The following is a 17,314-nucleotide window of genomic DNA, read 5'->3' as shown; positions in this document are numbered from 1 at the left end:
TCTGCAGACCGGATACTAGATATGTGAACAGTTTGGAGGGGTGTAATTTCCTTTCCCTTCCGTAACCCAGAAAGCAAGAAGCACAATGTTGGCAGTAGATCTGGCAGTGTAGCGGACCCCATGGCCAGCTTCATCCATCCAGAACCAACACCAATACCTACCTGTCTGCTCCAAGCTAAGCTGGCTGCTAGCTGTTCAACCTGTTGGGGGCAGCAGCACGCCATGCTCACATCGAGTCTGCCGCTATTTGTGAAGAAGAAGAATACCGGAAATAAACATAACCTAACGTCAAGCCGCTTGCGTTGCGCGTTGCCACGAAGTTAATAAAACCTTAAAACCACTTTGTGTTACACTATCGTTCAAAATGGGGAAGCGGCAACATCAGAAAGACAAGATGTAAGTGACGCAGCTGACCTTCATGTTTGTGTTGTGGGTTGAAATGAAACGTGTTTTCGCTGTTAGCTAATCTCCAGCTAGACTGTATTCAGACCCAATGACGATTGTTGTGTTAGCATTGTTAGCTCTACCCACTCTACACACGTTCTACACACGCTCTACACACACTCTACACACGCTCTACACACTCTACACACGCTCTACACACACTCTACACACGCTCTACACACACTCTACACACGCTCTACACACACTCTACACACTCTACACACGCTCTACACACACTCTACACACTCTACACACACTCTACACACTCTACACACGCTCTACACACGCTCTACACACGCTCTACACACACTCTACACACTCTACACACGCTCTACACACGCTCTACACACACTCTACACACGCTCTACACACACTCTACACACGTTCTACACACACTCTACACACACTCTACACACACTCTACACACGCTCTACACACACTCTACACACTCTACACACACTCTAGACACTACACACACTCTACACACTACACACGCTCTACACACTCTACACACGCTCTACACACACTCTACACACACTCTACACACGTTCTACACACACTCTACACACGCTCTACACACGCTCTACACACGTTCTACACACGCTCTACACACACTCTACACACTCTACATACGCTCTACACACTACATACGCTCTACACACTCTACATACGCTCTACACACACTACACACGCTCTACACACACTCTACATACGCTCTACACACGCTCTACATACGCTCTACACACACTCTACATACACTATACACACACTCTACATACGTTCTACACACGTTCTACATACACTCTACATACACTCTACATACGCTCTACACACGCTCTACACACTCTACACACGCTCTACATACGCTCTACACACGCTCTACACACACTCTACATACACTATACACACACTCTACATACACTCTACATACGCTCTACACACGCTCTACACACTCTACACACGCTCTACATACGCTCTACACACACTCTACATACGCTCTACACACACTCTACATACACTCTACACACACTCTACACACGTTCTACATACACTACATACGCTCTACACACGCTCTACACACGCTCTACACACGCCCTACACACACTCTACACACTACATACGCTCTACACACACTCTACATACGTTCTACACACGCTCTACACACTCTACACACATTCTACATACGCTCTACATACACTACACACGCTCTACACACTCTACACACGTTCTACATACACTCTACACACGCTCTACACACGCTCTACACACACTCTACATATGCTCTACACACGTTCTACACACGTTCTACATACGCTCTACACACGTTCTACATACACTCTACACACGTTCTACATACACTCTACACACGTTCTACATACACTACACACACTCTACATATGCTCTACACACGTTCTACACACGCTCTACATACGCTCTACACACACTCTGCATATGCTCTACACACGTTCTACACAGACTTTACACATGCGCTACACACTCTACACATGCTCTACACACAGTCTACACACGTTCTACATACGCTCTACATACACTCTACACACGCTCTACACACTACATACGCTCTACATACACTCTACACACACTCTACACACTCTACATACACTCTACACACGCTCTACACACTCTACATACACTCTACACACTCTACGCCAGTGTTTCCCAACCCGGTCAGAGTGTGTGTAGATTTTCTTTGCAACCCTGAATAGGTACCTGTTTGTAGTTATTCAACCAATCAGCAATTAATTATGTCAGATGTTGCACACCTTGCATAATTAAGTGCTGTGAGATGACTGGTTGAGTAAGTACAAGCAGGGCTACCTATGCAGGGTTACAATGAAAATCTGCAGGATAGGGGTTCCTTGAGGACTGGGTTGAGAAACACTGCTCTACACACACTCTACATACACTCTACACACACTCTACACACACTCTACATACACTCTACACACACTCTGCACACACTCTACATACACTCTACACACACTCATACGTTCTACACACGTTCTACATACACTCTGCATACACTGTACACACACTCTGCACACACTCTTCACATGGAGTCCAGTCCATATGACACATAACACTCAGTTAAGAGGGCGGTCATTCAGGCGCACATGAGGCATCCATCGTTTGCCTTCAGAAACAATGTGATTGAAGATACCACATACGAATGAGTGTGTGTGTGTGTGTGTTTGCAAGAGCTTTCGATTGCACATTTACAAAACATGTTTAAACAGAGATGTGAACAAAGGTATGGAACAAAAGAGAGACCTGCATGTGCTTCCCACAAGGCAATGCAACTAAACATGTGCATGATAGACAAACCATGGCGATGGTTCACTAGGCGCTGGGGTTCAAATAATTCAGCTACTTTAACCAGCCAGCCCATACACGGTGCTGAAATTCCAGCTAATACAATGCTTCTTCCATTCAACAAATGTGTCATCTTATCTGTATGAACGAGACACTTCCATCTCTGCAACAAGCAAACTGAGGCTTTCAGACTATTGCTGTTGAAATCAGTGAGGTTCTGAATCATCAGGTGACATGTTGCTAAGCCCAATTCATTATGCAGTCGCAGGTTGATTTTGGTATCAGCATCGAGAGCACCCGTTGGTGGTGAGCAGTTGTCCTGTTTAGTTCTCCAGAAGTACCAAGGGTGATAGCTGGGGACATTCCTGCTCTCAGCTACCACCCTCTCTGATCACATTCAAATAAGGTTTATTTAAATGAACTACTACTACTACTACTACTACTACTTTCGGCTGTTCCCGTTAGGGGGCGCCACAGCAGATCATCCGTTTCCATCTCTTCCTGTCTTCTGCATCTTCCTCTGTCACACCAGCCACCTGCATGTCCTCCCTCACTACATCCATAAACCTCCTCTTTGGCCTTCCTCTTCTCCTCTTCCCTGGCAGCTCCATATTCGGCATCCTTCTCCCAGTATACCCAGCATCTCTCCTCCACACATGTCCACACCATCTCCATCTTGCCTCTCTTGCTTTGTCTCCAGACTGTCCACCCTGAGCTGTCCCTCTAATATACTCGTTCCTAATCCTGTCCTTCTTCATCACTCCCAATGAAAATCTTATCATCTTCAACTCTGCCACCTCCACCTCCAGCTCCACCTCCTGTCTTTTCATCAGTGCCACTGTCTCCAAACCATATAACATAGCTGGTCTCACAACCATCTTGTAAACCTTCCCTTTAACTCTTGCTGGTTTATTGAAATGAACCACTTTATGAAAAATTGCAGGACAAAGTTACATCAGAGACTTCGTACAGGCAGGAGTCATATTTATTGGAATTCAGAACTGTAGTGATGCCTTTTGCCTGTTACAGATTAACAATGAATTTAAACAAAGTATGTTGTTGTTCTAAGTCAGTAAATGTTCACTTTGTAAGCAATAACCAAAACCTGTGGATCAATTTGAAAAATCCAACAAATCTTGTTGGATTTTTTTAGAAGCTTGCAAAAAATTGGAATTATTCTTTAAACCATGTTTTATTAATGAGTCTGCTGCTGCAGCTGGCCTATTTTCTCTTGATTCCTGCAGCTTTCTGCAAAATTAAGCCTTCAAAAAGCAAATGTCAGCGCCATATCAGTCCAGTATGAGCTTCTCTATGTTGACTGTTGCTCTGATTGAAGTTACATTTCAAGATTGTTTTTTGAATCACCAACACTGAACTTGGTCTGGAGACTCTTTAAACGTCTTCAGTTGGCGTGTCTGAGCCCGCCCGGTCGTTTTGATGACTCGGCGCACCATCAAGAGTGAGAAGGCCTTTGCTGTCTTTGCCCCTAAGCTTTGAATTGGCCTTCCTCAGAATTTCTTTAAATTCAGTTTGAGAGCTTTTTTTTAAAGATATCTTAGCGGTGTTTATCGCTGTTGTTTTTGTCCTCCCGCTATCTCATGACTTGTGTATTGTCCCAGGTACATCACATGTTCTGAGTACACTAATTTCTACGGGGGGAAGCGAGCAGGTAACTAACTTCCTTTCATTCTGCAGTGAGCTCAGTTTTTCAAACCATTTATATTGAAGCGACCAGTCAGGCTGGGTGACAAAGAGCCGCTTTTGCAGGACTTGACCCCTGGGCCGTCTTGATTGGTTGTTGTCTTCAGGATATGCTATTTAATTTTGAACTGTTGCTTAGCAAACTTGTTAACCTGTCATCAACCTATAAATGATCAGATCCTAATTTTGGACAATTTTCTCTGGAAACGATAATGTCTGCATATGTATTACTTTAATTGATTTTGGCTCCGTCTCAGAAATCCCACAGGCAAACTTCAGACGGCTTCCATTTGACCACTGCAGGTAGGATGTGAATTTGTTTTATCCATTACATTTGAAATTTTGAGTAAACTTAACTTAATGCATTTGTCATGTAAAAGATGTAGATGCTTCTGGTCTATAGTATTGAACCACCCAGTCCAGTGCAGGACACATGAGAACTGCACATTATATACAGAGATGGAAAACCCTCTTCAATAAATGAGACGTGGTCGTAACTGGGGTTGGAATCAGTAAAAGGTGCTTTTGAAGGTATTGTTTTAAGGTAAACTTAAAAGCAGTTACTTTCTACTTTCTACGTTTCAGCTTGTCTCTTCAGCCGTTTGAATACCCTGTTTGTACTGTGGAGGGAGTTGTATTTGACCTGCTGTGAGTATTTCTCTGTTTACTTGATCCACTTGTTGTAGTCCACTTTCTGAGCGTGATGTTTGCTTCTTTGTGTTTACTAAAGCTTTGTGTCAGCTGTTTGGAAGCAGAATTGGTACACACACACACACACACACATAGTTACCTTTCTAATAATACACATAATTACCTTTTTTAATAATACACACAGTTACCTTTCTGATAATACACATAGTTACCTTTCTGATAATACAATACACATAGTTACCTTTCTGATAATACACATAGTTACCTTTCTGATAATACACATAGTTACCTTTCTGATAATACAATACACATAGTTACCTTTCTAATAATACACATAGTTACCTTTCTAATAATACACATAGTTACCTTTCTAATAATACACATAGTTACCTTTCTGATAATACAATACACATAGTTACCTTTCTAATAATACACATAGTTACCTTTCTAATAATACACATAGTTACCTTTCTGATAATACACATAGTTACCTTTCTGATAATACAATACACATAGTTACCTTTCTAATAATACACATAGTTACCTTTCTAATAATACACATAATTACCTTTCTAATAATACACATAATTACCTTTCTGATAATACACATAGTTACCTTTCTGATAATACACATAATTACCTTTCTGATAATACAATACACATAGTTACCTTTCTGATAACACAATACACATAATTACCTTTCTGATAATACACATAGTTACCTTTCTGATAATACACATAATTACCTTTCTGATAATACAATACACATAGTTACCTTTCTAATAATACACATAGTTACCTTTCTAATAATACACATAGTTACCTTTCTGATAATACACATAGTTACCTTTCTGATAATACAATACACATAGTTACCTTTCTAATAATACACATAGTTACCTTTCTAATAATACACATAATTACCTTTCTAATAATACACATAATTACCTTTCTAATAATACACATAATTACCTTTCTGATAATACACATAGTTACTTTTCTGATAATACACATAATTACCTTTCTGATAATACAATACACATAGTTACCTTTCTGATAACACAATACACATAATTACCTTTCTGATAATACACATAGTTACCTTTCTGATAATACACATAATTACCTTTCTGATAATACAATACACATAGTTACCTTTCTAATAATACACATAGTTACCTTTCTAATAATACACATAGTTACCTTTCTAATAATACACATAATTACCTTTCTAATAATACACATAATTACCTTTCTAATACTACACATAATTACCTTTCTGATAATACACATAGTTACCTTTCTGATAATACACATAATTACCTTTCTGATAATACAATACACATAGTTACCTTTCTGATAACACAATACACATAATTACCTTTCTGATAATACACATAGTTACCTTTCTGATAATACACATAAATACCTTTCTGATAATACAATACACATAGTTACCTTTCTAATAATACACATAGTTACCTTTCTAATAATACACATAGTTACCTTTCTGATAATACACATAGTTACCTTTCTGATAATACAATACACATAGTTATCTTTCTAATAATACACATAGTTACCTTTCTAATAATACACATAATTACCTTTCTAATAATACACATAATTACCTTTCTAATAATACACATAATTACCTTTCTGATAATACACATAGTTACCTTTCTGATAATACACATAATTACCTTTCTGATAATACACATAGTTACCTTTCTGATAATACACATAATTACCTTTCTGATAATACAATACACAGTTACCTTTCTAATAATACACATAGTTACCTTTCTAATAATACACATAGTTACCTTTCTAATAATACACATATTTACCTTTCTAATAATACACATAATTACCTTTCTAATAATACACATAGTTACCTTTCTAATAATACACATAATTACCTTTCTAATAATACACATAATTACCTTTCTGATAATACAATACACATAGTTACCTTTCTGATAATACAATACACATAATTACCTTTCTGATAATACACATAGTTACCTTTCTAATAATACACATAATTACCTTTCTAATAATACACATAATTACCTTTCTAATAATACACATAATTACCTTTCTGATAATACACATAATTACCTTTCTAATAATACACATAATTACCTTTCTAATAATACACATAGTTACCTTTCTAATGATACACATAGTTACCTTTCTAATAATACACATAGTTACCTTTCTAATAATACACATAGTTACCTTTCTAATGATACACATAGTTACCTTTCTAATAATACACATAGTTACCTTTCTATTAATACACATAGTTACCTTTCTAATAATACACATAGTTACCTTTCTATTGATACACATAGTTACCTTTCTAATAATACACATAGTTACCATTCTATTGCGTGTGTGAGTAAAAGCATGTTTTTTCACAGGTTGCGGGCTGTGTAAAAGTCAGGTTGATGTATTGTTGTCTGTTTACACCTGTAGTCCACGTGTCCCTGGCGCTGTCATGCATGGCCATTCAGAAGGATCTGACCGAATTAGACGTTGGTTGTAACCCAGAGTCTCCCACACCACTGATAACAGAATGTTCCAGAGTAGACCCGCCGTTCTCACAAGTACATCTGAATACCTACTGGGCTTTTGCATTGAAATTAAAGATTTTAACATTTAACATTCGATTACCGGAGCCCAACGAAGGTCAAAGTTCAAACGAAAATCCACCCAAATCTTAATGCTTTCTCTTAATCCCAGACCTGGCTCAGATTTTTTTTTTTTGGGGGGGTTAAATGTTAATGCTGACGGAGGAGCTGGAATACATTCACTTTCTTTTGAGCGACATCAGTTGAAATTGTCTATGCTGTGCAAATTCGCCATGTCCTTACTGTCTTGGACTCAGTAGCAGTAATTCCTTGCCTCTGTGACACTGTGTCCTTGTTAACATGTTGGCCAAGGTGGCAGGTGGATGGAAAAATTTACTGGCCAGACAGTTTTTTTACCAGCCAAAAAAAACAACAACATTGCTTTTTACCGTTGCAGTTTGCTCTACTACACTATACCTGGTGTGTATGTTCAGATCCTTCATGAAATGGACATCTGTTAAACTGTTAATGGGTTAAGCTGTGGTGTCACTGGGGAATTAATGGTAAAGAGCTTTGAGTGGCTGTTGCAGCTAGAAAAGTGCTATAGAAAATGCAACTTTGATTGATTGATTGATTGATTGATTGATTGATTGATTGATTATTACTATTTAGAATGTCGTCTTGGTCTCATATGGGATTCTCAATTAATATTATAGTAGTGTGCAGTTATAATAGTAGTGTGAAGTAATAATATTAGTGTGCCGTTATAATAGTAGTGTGCGGTAATAATAGTAGTGTGTAGTTATAATGGTAGTGTACAGTAATAATAATAATGTGTAGTTATAATAGTAGTGTGAAGTAATAATATTAGTGTGCAGTTATAATAGTAGTGTGCAGTTATAATAGTAGTGTGCAGTAATAATAGTAGTGTGAAGTAATAATAGTAGTGTGTAGTTATAATAGTAGTGTGCAGTAATAATAGTAGTGTGAAGTAATAATAGTAGTGTGTAGTTATAATAGTAGTGTGCAGTAATAATAGTAGTGTGTAGTTATAATGGTAGTGTACAGTAATAATAATAATGTGTAGTTATAATAGTAGTGTGTAGTTATGATGGTAGTGTACAGTAATAATAGTAGTGTACAGTAATAATAGTAGTGTGTAGTTATAATAGTAGTGTGTAGTTATAATAGTAGTGTGCAGTAATAATAGTAGTGTACAGTAATAATAGTAGTGTGCAGTAATAATAGTCGTGTGCAGTAATAATAGAAGGGTACAGTAATAATAGTAGTGTGTAGTTATAATAGTCGTGTGCAGTAATAATAGAAGGGTACAGTAATAATAGTAGTGTGTAGTTATAATAGTAGTGTGTAGTTATAATAGTAGTGTGCAGTAATAATAGTAGTGTGTAGTTATAATAGTAGTGTGCAGTAATAATAGTAGTGTGTAGTTATAATAGTAGTGTGTAGTTATAATAGTAGTGTGCAGTAATAATAGCAGTGTGTAGTTATAATAGTAGTGTGCAGTAATAATAGTCGTGTGCAGTAATAATAGAAGGGTACAGTAATAATAGTAGTGTGTAGTTATAATAGTCGTGTGCAGTAATAATAGAAGGGTACAGTAATAATATTAGTGTGTAGTTATAATAGTAGTGTGTAGTTATAATAGTAGTGTGCAGTAATAATAGTAGTGTACAGTAATAATAGTAGTGTGCAGTAATAATAGTCGTGTGCAGTAATAATAGAAGGGTACAGTAATAATAGTAGTGTGTAGTTATAATAGTCGTGTGCAGTAATAATAGAAGGGTACAGTAATAATAGTAGTGTGTAGTTATAATAGTAGTGTGCAGTAATAATAGTAGTGTGTAGTTATAATAGTAGTGTGTAGTTATAATAGTAGTGTGCAGTAATAATAGCAGTGTGTAGTTATAATAGTAGTGTGCAGTAATAATAGTCGTGTGCAGTAATAATAGAAGGGTACAGTAATAATAGTAGTGTGTAGTTATAATAGTCGTGTGCAGTAATAATAGAAGGGTACAGTAATAATAGTAGTGTGTAGTTATAATAGTAGTGTGTAGTTATAATAGTAGTGTGCAGTAATAATAGTAGTGTACAGTAATAATAGTAGTGTGCATTAATAATAGTCGTGTGCAGTAATAATAGAAGGGTACATTAATAATAGTAGTGTGTAGTTATAATAGTCGTGTGCAGTAATAATAGAAGGGTACAGTAATAATAGTAGTGTGTAGTTATAATAGTAGTGTGTAGTTATAATAGTAGTGTGCAGTAATAATAGTAGTGTGTAGTTATAATAGTAGTGTGCAGTAATAATAGTAGTGTGTAGTTATAATAGTAGTGTGTAGTTATAATAGTAGTGTGCAGTAATAATAGCAGTGTGTAGTTATAATAGTAGTGTGCAGTAATAATAGTCGTGTGCAGTAATAATAGAAGGGTACAATAATAATAGTAGTGTGTAGTAATAATAGTAGTGTGCAGTAATAATAGAAGGGTACAGTAATAATAGTAGTGTGTAGTTATAATAGTAGTGTGCAGTAATAATAGAAGGGTACAGTAATAATAGTAGTGTGTAGTTATAATAGTGGTGTGCAGTAATAATAGTAGTGTGTAGTTATAATAGTAGTGTGTAGTTATAATAGTAGTGTGCAGTAATAATAGCAGTGTGTAGTTATAATAGTAGTGTGTAGTTATAATAGTAGTGTGCAGTAATAATAGTAGTGTGTAGTTATAATAGTAGTGTGTAGTTATAATAGTCGTGTGCAGTAATAATAGAAGGGTACAGTAATAATAGTAGTATGTAGTTATAATAGTAGTGTGCAGTAATAATAGTAGTGTGTAGTTATAATAGTAGTGTGCAGTAATAATAGTAGTGTGAAGTAATAATATTGGTGTGCAGTTATAATAGTAGTGTGCAGTAATAATAGTAGTGTGAAGTAATAATAGTAGTGTGAAGTAATAATAGTAGTGTGTAGTTATAATAGTAGTGTGCAGTAATAATAGTAGTGTGAAGTAATAATAGTAGTGTGTAGTTATAATAGTAGTGTGCAGTAATAATAGTAGTGTGTAGTTATAATGGTAGTGTACAGTAATAATAATAATGTGTAGTTATAATAGTGTGTAGTTATGATGGTAGTGTACAGTAATAATAGTAGTGTACAGTAATAATAGTAGTGTATAGTTATAATAGTAGTGTGTAGTTATAATAGCAGTGTGCAGTAATAATAGTAGTGTACAGTAATAATAGTAGTGTGTAGTTATAATAGTAGTGTGTAGTTATAATAGTCGTGTGCAGTAATAATAGAAGGGTACAGTAATAATAGTAGTATGTAGTTATAATAGTAGTGTGCAGTAATAATAGTAGTGTGTAGTTATAATAGTGTGCAGTAATAATAGTAGTGTGAAGTAATAATATTAGTGTGCAGTTATAATAGTAGTTTGCAGTAATAATAGTAGTGTGAAGTAATAATAGTAGTGTGTAGTTATAATAGTAGTGTGCAGTAATAATAGTAGTGTGAAGTAATAATAGTAGTGTGTAGTTATAATAGTAGTGTGCAGTAATAATAGTAGTGTGTAGTTATAATGGTAGTGTACAGTAATAATAATAATGTGTAGTTATAATAGTAGTGTGTAGTTATGATGGTAGTGTACAGTAATAATAGTAGTGTACAGTAATAATAGTAGTGTGTAGTTATAATAGTAGTGTGTAGTTATAATAGTAGTGTACAGTAATAATAGTATTGTACAGTAATAATAATAATGTGTAGATATAATAGTAGTGTGTAGTTATAATAGTAGTGTGCAGTAATAATAGTAGTGTACAGTAATAATAGTAGTGTGCAGTAATAATAGTCGTGTGCAGTAATAATAGAAGGGTACAGTAATAATAGTAGTGTGTAGTTATAATAGTCGTGTGCAGTAATAATAGAAGGGTACAGTAATAATAGTAGTGTGTAGTTATAATAGTAGTGTGTAGTTATAATAGTAGTGTGCAGTAATAATAGTAGTGTGTAGTTATAATAGTAGTGTGCAGTAATAATAGTAGTGTGTAGTTATAATAGTAGTGTGTAGTTATAATAGTAGTGTGCAGTAATAATAGCAGTGTGTAGTTATAATAGTAGTGTGCAGTAATAATAGTCGTGTGCAGTAATAATAGAAGGGTACAGTAATAATAGTAGTGTGTAGTTATAATAGTAGTGTGCAGTAATAATAGAAGGGTACAGTAATAATAGTAGTGTGTAGTTATAATAGTGGTGTGCAGTAATAATAGTAGTGTGTAGTTATAATAGTAGTGTGTAGTTATAATAATAGTGTGCAGTAATAATAGCAGTGTGTAGTTATAATAGCAGTGTGTAGTTATAATAGTAGTGTGCAGTAATAATAGTAGTGTGTAGTTATAATAGTAGTGTGCAGTAATAATAGTAGTGTGTAGTTATAATAGTAGTGTGTAGTTATAATAGTAGTGTGCAGTAATAATAGTAGTGTGTAGTTATAATAGTAGTGTGCAGTAATAATAGTAGTGTGTAGTTATAATAGTAGTGTGTAGTTATAATAGTCGTGTGCAGTAATAATAGAAGGGTACAGTAATAATAGTAGTGTGCAGTAATAATAGAAGGGTACAGTAATAATAGTAGTGTGTAGTTATAATAGTAGTGTGTAGTTATAATAGTAGTGTGCAGTAATAATAGTAGTGTGTAGTTATAATAGTAGTGTGCAGTAATAATAGAAGGGTACAGTAATAATAGTAGTGTGTAGTTATAATAGTAGTGTGCAGTAATAATAGTAGTGTGTAGTTATAATAGTAGTGTACAGTAATAATAGTAGTGTGTAGTTATAATAGTAGTGTGTAGTTATAATAGTCGTGTGCAGTAATAATAGAAGGGTACAGTAATAATAGTAGTATGTAGTTATAATAGTAGTGTGCAGTAATAATAGTAGTGTGTAGTTATAATAGTGTGCAGTAATAATAGTAGTGTGAAGTAATAATATTAGTGTGCAGTTATAATAGTAGTGTGCAGTAATAATAGTAGTGTGAAGTAATAATAGTAGTGTGTAGTTATAATAGTAGTGTGCAGTAATAATAGTAGTGTGAAGTAATAATAGTAGTGTGTAGTTATAATAGTAGTGTACAGTAATAATAGTAGTGTGTAGTTATAATAGTAGTGTACAGTAATAATAATAATGTGTAGTTATAATAGTAGTGTGCAGTAATAATAGTAGTGTACAGTAATAATAGTAGTGTTTAGTTATAATAGTAGTGTGCAGTAATAATAGCAGTGTTTAGTTATAATAGTAGTGTGTAGTTATAATAGTAGTGTGCAGTAATAATAGTAGTGTGTAGTTATAATAGTAGTGTGTAGTTATAATAGTAGTGTGCAGTAATAATAGAAGGGTACAGTAATAATAGTAGTGTGTAGTTATAATAGTAGTGTGCAGTAATAATAGTAGTGTGTAGTTATAATAGTAGTGTGCAGTAATAATAGTAGTGTGTAGTTATAATAGTAGTGTGTAGTTATAATAGTAGTGTGTAGTTATAATAGTAGTGTACAGTAATAATAGAAGGGTACAGTAATAATAGTAGTGTGTAGTTATAATAGTGGTGTGCAGTAATAATAGTAGTGTGTAGTTATAATAGTAGTGTGTAGTTATAATAATAGTGTGCAGTAATAATAGCAGTGTGTAGTTATAATAGCAGTGTGTAGCTATAATAGTAGTGTGCAGTAATAATAGTAGTGTGTAGTTATAATAGTAGTGTGCAGTAATAATAGTAGTGTGTAGTTATAATAGTAGTGTGTAGTTATAATAGTAGTGTGCAGTAATAATAGTAGTGTGTAGTTATAATAGTAGTGTGCAGTAATAATAGTAGTGTGTAGTTATAATAGTAGTGTGTAGTTATAATAGTCGTGTGCAGTAATAATAGTAGTGTGTAGTTATAATAGTAGTGTGTAGTTATAATAGTAGTGTGCAGTAATAATAGAAGGGTACAGTAATAATAGTAGTGTGTAGTTATAATAGTAGTGTGCAGTAATAATAGTAGTGTGTAGTTATAATAGTAGTGTGCAGTAATAATAGTAGTGTGTAGTTATAATAGTAGTGTGTAGTTATAATAGTAGTGTGTAGTTATAATAGTAGTGTACAGTAATAATAGCAGTGTGTAGTTATAATAGTAGTGTGCAGTAATAATAGTCGTGTGCAGTAATAATAGAAGGGTACAGTAATAATAGTAGTGTGTAGTTATAATAGTAGTGTGCAGTAATAATAGAAGGGTACAGTAATAATAGTAGTGTGTAGTTATAATAGTAGTGTGCAGTAATAATAGTAGTGTGTAGTTATAATAGTAGTGTGTAGTTATAATAGTAGTGTGCAGTAATAATAGTAGTGTGTAGTTATAATAGTAGTGTGTAGTTATAATAGTAGTGTGTAGTTATAATAGTCGTGTGCAGTAATAATAGAAGGGTACAGTAATAATAGTAGTATGTAGTTATAATAGTAGTGTGCAGTAATAATAGTAGTGTGTAGTTATAATAGTAGTGTGCAGTAATAATAGTGGTGTGTAGTTATAATAGTAGTGTGTAGTTATAATAGTAGTGTGCAGTAATAATAGTATTGTGTAGTTATAATAGTAGTGTGCAGTAATAATAGTAGTGTGTAGTTATAATAGTAGTGTGTAGTTATAATAGTAGTGTACAGTAATAATAGTAGTGTGTAGTTATAATAGTAGTGTGCAGTAATAATAGTAGTGTACAGTAATAATAGTAGTGTGTAGTTATAATAGTAGTGTGCAGTAATAATAGAAGGGTACAGTAATAATAGTAGTATGTAGTTATAATAGTAGTGTGCAGTAATAATAGTAGTGTGTAGTTATAATAGTAGTGTGCAGTAATAATAGTGGTGTGTAGTTATAATAGTAGTGTGTAGTTATAATAGTAGTGTGCAGTAATAATAGTAGTGTGTAGTTATAATAGTAGTGTGCAGTAATAATAGTAGTGTGTAGTTATAATAGTAGTGTGTAGTTATAATAGTAGTGTACAGTAATAATAGTAGTGTGTAGTTATAATAGTAGTGTGCAGTAATAATAGTAGTGTACAGTAATAATAGTAGTGTGTAGTTATAATAGTAGTGTGCAGTAATAATAGAAGGGTACAGTAATAATAGTAGTATGTAGTTATAATAGTAGTGTGCAGTAATAATAGTAGTGTGTAGTTATAATAGTAGTGTGCAGTAATAATAGTAGTGTACAGTAATAATAGTAGTGTGTAGTTATAATAGTAGCACTAGGATAATTTATGAAAGAGTTTGAGTATGTAGCGATTGTAGAGGAATGAACAATAACAATAACAAAGTGTCCTCGATGACGGTGTCTTTCGATGAGACGAGGAGGCAGCGTTTGCGTCGGCTGTGGCAGCAGTGGTGTCTTCAGCCTGAAGTTCACCTGTTTTCTTTTTCTTTCCTGGGGGCTCCACTCCCACAATAAATCTCCACATAGCTGGGTTACTTTCAACCACCTGGATGACAACAAGTACCTCAAATACTGTAACAAATAGTCACGTGGTTTGATGACTGACGCAGTTACATATTACACATGACATATGCAGCACGGCAGATCTAAACCAGCAGTTTTCTCCAGCGCATGTCGGAAATTCAGAGTGGCAGATAGTCTCCATAATTTACTCGCCAAATTCTAAATTTACCTGCATTTGGCGGCGGCGAGTGTTTATGTTGGACCCTGGCTGGAAGGACTCTGCTGTGGATGCTTCAATGCTCAGTGCAGTCTGTGTTTACGAACTGGCAAACCATGCGTTTTTGCCCTCTGTGCAGGAGCATTGTTCCTTGGATAAAGAAGTACGGCACCAATCCCATCTCTGGCGAGGTAAGGGAGCTAGAATGAAGGCGTAAGGTCTGCACACTAAAGTGCCCCTAAAAGCTAATTTATTTGCAGATTTCGAGATCTAACTGATCGAAACATTGCAAATAAATGAGCTTTTTGGAGCACTTTAGTGTGCAGACCTTACGCCTTCATTCTAGTTTTGCAATTTTTGTCTTGCACATTAATATATTCTGGATGTGCACATACCTGGTTCCTCTTCTGAGGTAATTAAACTGCCAATCACAGCCATCTATGTAGAAATACCACATTCAGCCCATTTATGCTCCCTTTGAATCAGGGGCCATCTGGAGTCCTATCCTTCACCCTCTGTGGTGGGGAAAATATTAACCAGTACTACTAAAAGCAAAGGAAAATTAACTTTATTTCAACTAACAATTCAAATACAAACTTATTTTATCCTATTTCATCCCCTTTTCCTGCACAACAGCTGGTCTTTTCACCACAGTGTCATTTTTTTGAAAGTATTTATGATGAATTGTGAACAGAAGGGAGAATAAGAAAAAATAATCTCTTCTTTAACTTGGCATCATCACCATGGTTGCCATATAATAGCCACAATTTGAGAACACTGTGAGTTTAACAAAAGATGTGGCTGAGAAAATGAATTTGAATGAGACAAGTTACTGGAAAACACGAGCACTGGTTTTCAATCTGATGCCCTGAAAGGAGTTTTGGTGAGCTATGCTAGACTTACATCATTTTGTGTTCATACTCATAAACTGTTTCGACTGTTTCTGTCTGTTCAAATCTTAAATATGAAAATACGCATTACTTTAAAAAAGTACGCATAATTTTAATGACCACATGAAAACAAATCATTTCTGTCTCAATTCCTACAGAAACTGGAAGCAAAGTCCCTCATCAAGCTCAACTTCTGCAAGAATAGTGAGGGTGAGCATACGTTTATGGACTGAACCGGCTTTCGAATTCATAAGGTGCAGATTATGGAAAAGGAATTGATTGGTGTTTTTTTGGCTTTCTTTTACAAACTTGATGAATTTACATTTTACATTTACAATCAAAGCATCAAGCTAACGCCTTTATCCAAAAGCAGCTCATGATAAGCACAGCAGTAGAAGGAACTTCAATTCAATTGGGCGGCACAGTGGCCCAGTGGTCAGCGCTGTCACAGCAAGAAGGTCTTGGGTTCGAACCCTGGGGTTGTCTAACCTTGGGGGTCATCCCAGGTCGTCCTCTGTGTGGAGTTTGCATGTTCTCCCCGTGTCTGTGGTGGGTTTTCTCCGGGTGCTCTGGTTTCCCCACCATCAAAAAGACATGCATATTAGGGTTAGTACTCCTGTCTGTGCCCCAGACCGAGGCATGGCAAGACCAACTGGAGTTGGTCCCCAGCTGCTGCACGGCGCTGCCCACTGCTCCTAGCTGCACAACTAGGATGGGTTAAATGCAGAGCAGAATTTCCCTGGGGGGATCAATAGAGTATATCAAAATGAAAATATAGCCGCAAGCGGCAATTAACAGGGTCCAAGCAGTATTGCAGCTGACAATTTTGCAGGCAGAAATTGGCTGGAGTGGGTGTTTTAGATTTGGGAGCTTTCAAGGAATTAGAGGAGAAGAGAATTTCTCAAAAATTCCATATGGAGCCCTGACATATGACCCAAAATGTAAATGTGCTTATTGTAGCGCCCCCATGTGTCCGATCTGTTTCATATTTGGTACATGGCTTCTATATGCCACAAAGAATAAG

General features: G+C 35.4%; 1 protein-coding gene across 1 annotated transcript in view; it reads left to right on the top strand.

The window, feature by feature from the left end:
* Positions 1-270: 270 nt before the first annotated feature.
* The window catches only part of ppil2 (peptidylprolyl isomerase (cyclophilin)-like 2), a 105,108-nt gene continuing 88,064 nt past the window's right edge, over positions 271-17,314 (top strand). Inside the window, exons 1-6 of the mRNA XM_056287391.1 lie at positions 271-396; positions 4,398-4,447; positions 4,737-4,782; positions 5,065-5,127; positions 15,540-15,591; positions 16,449-16,500. Of these exons, the coding sequence (XP_056143366.1) occupies positions 365-396; positions 4,398-4,447; positions 4,737-4,782; positions 5,065-5,127; positions 15,540-15,591; positions 16,449-16,500 (295 nt within the window). The 5' untranslated portion in view covers positions 271-364. The remainder of the gene's footprint in view (positions 397-4,397; positions 4,448-4,736; positions 4,783-5,064; positions 5,128-15,539; positions 15,592-16,448; positions 16,501-17,314) is intronic.

Source organism: Lampris incognitus, chromosome 1, assembly GCF_029633865.1.
Source record: "Lampris incognitus isolate fLamInc1 chromosome 1, fLamInc1.hap2, whole genome shotgun sequence".
Lineage (NCBI taxonomy): Eukaryota > Metazoa > Chordata > Actinopteri > Lampriformes > Lampridae > Lampris > Lampris incognitus.
Note: the sequence above shows the minus strand (reverse complement) of the source record. Positions and strands in the feature narration are given on the sequence as shown.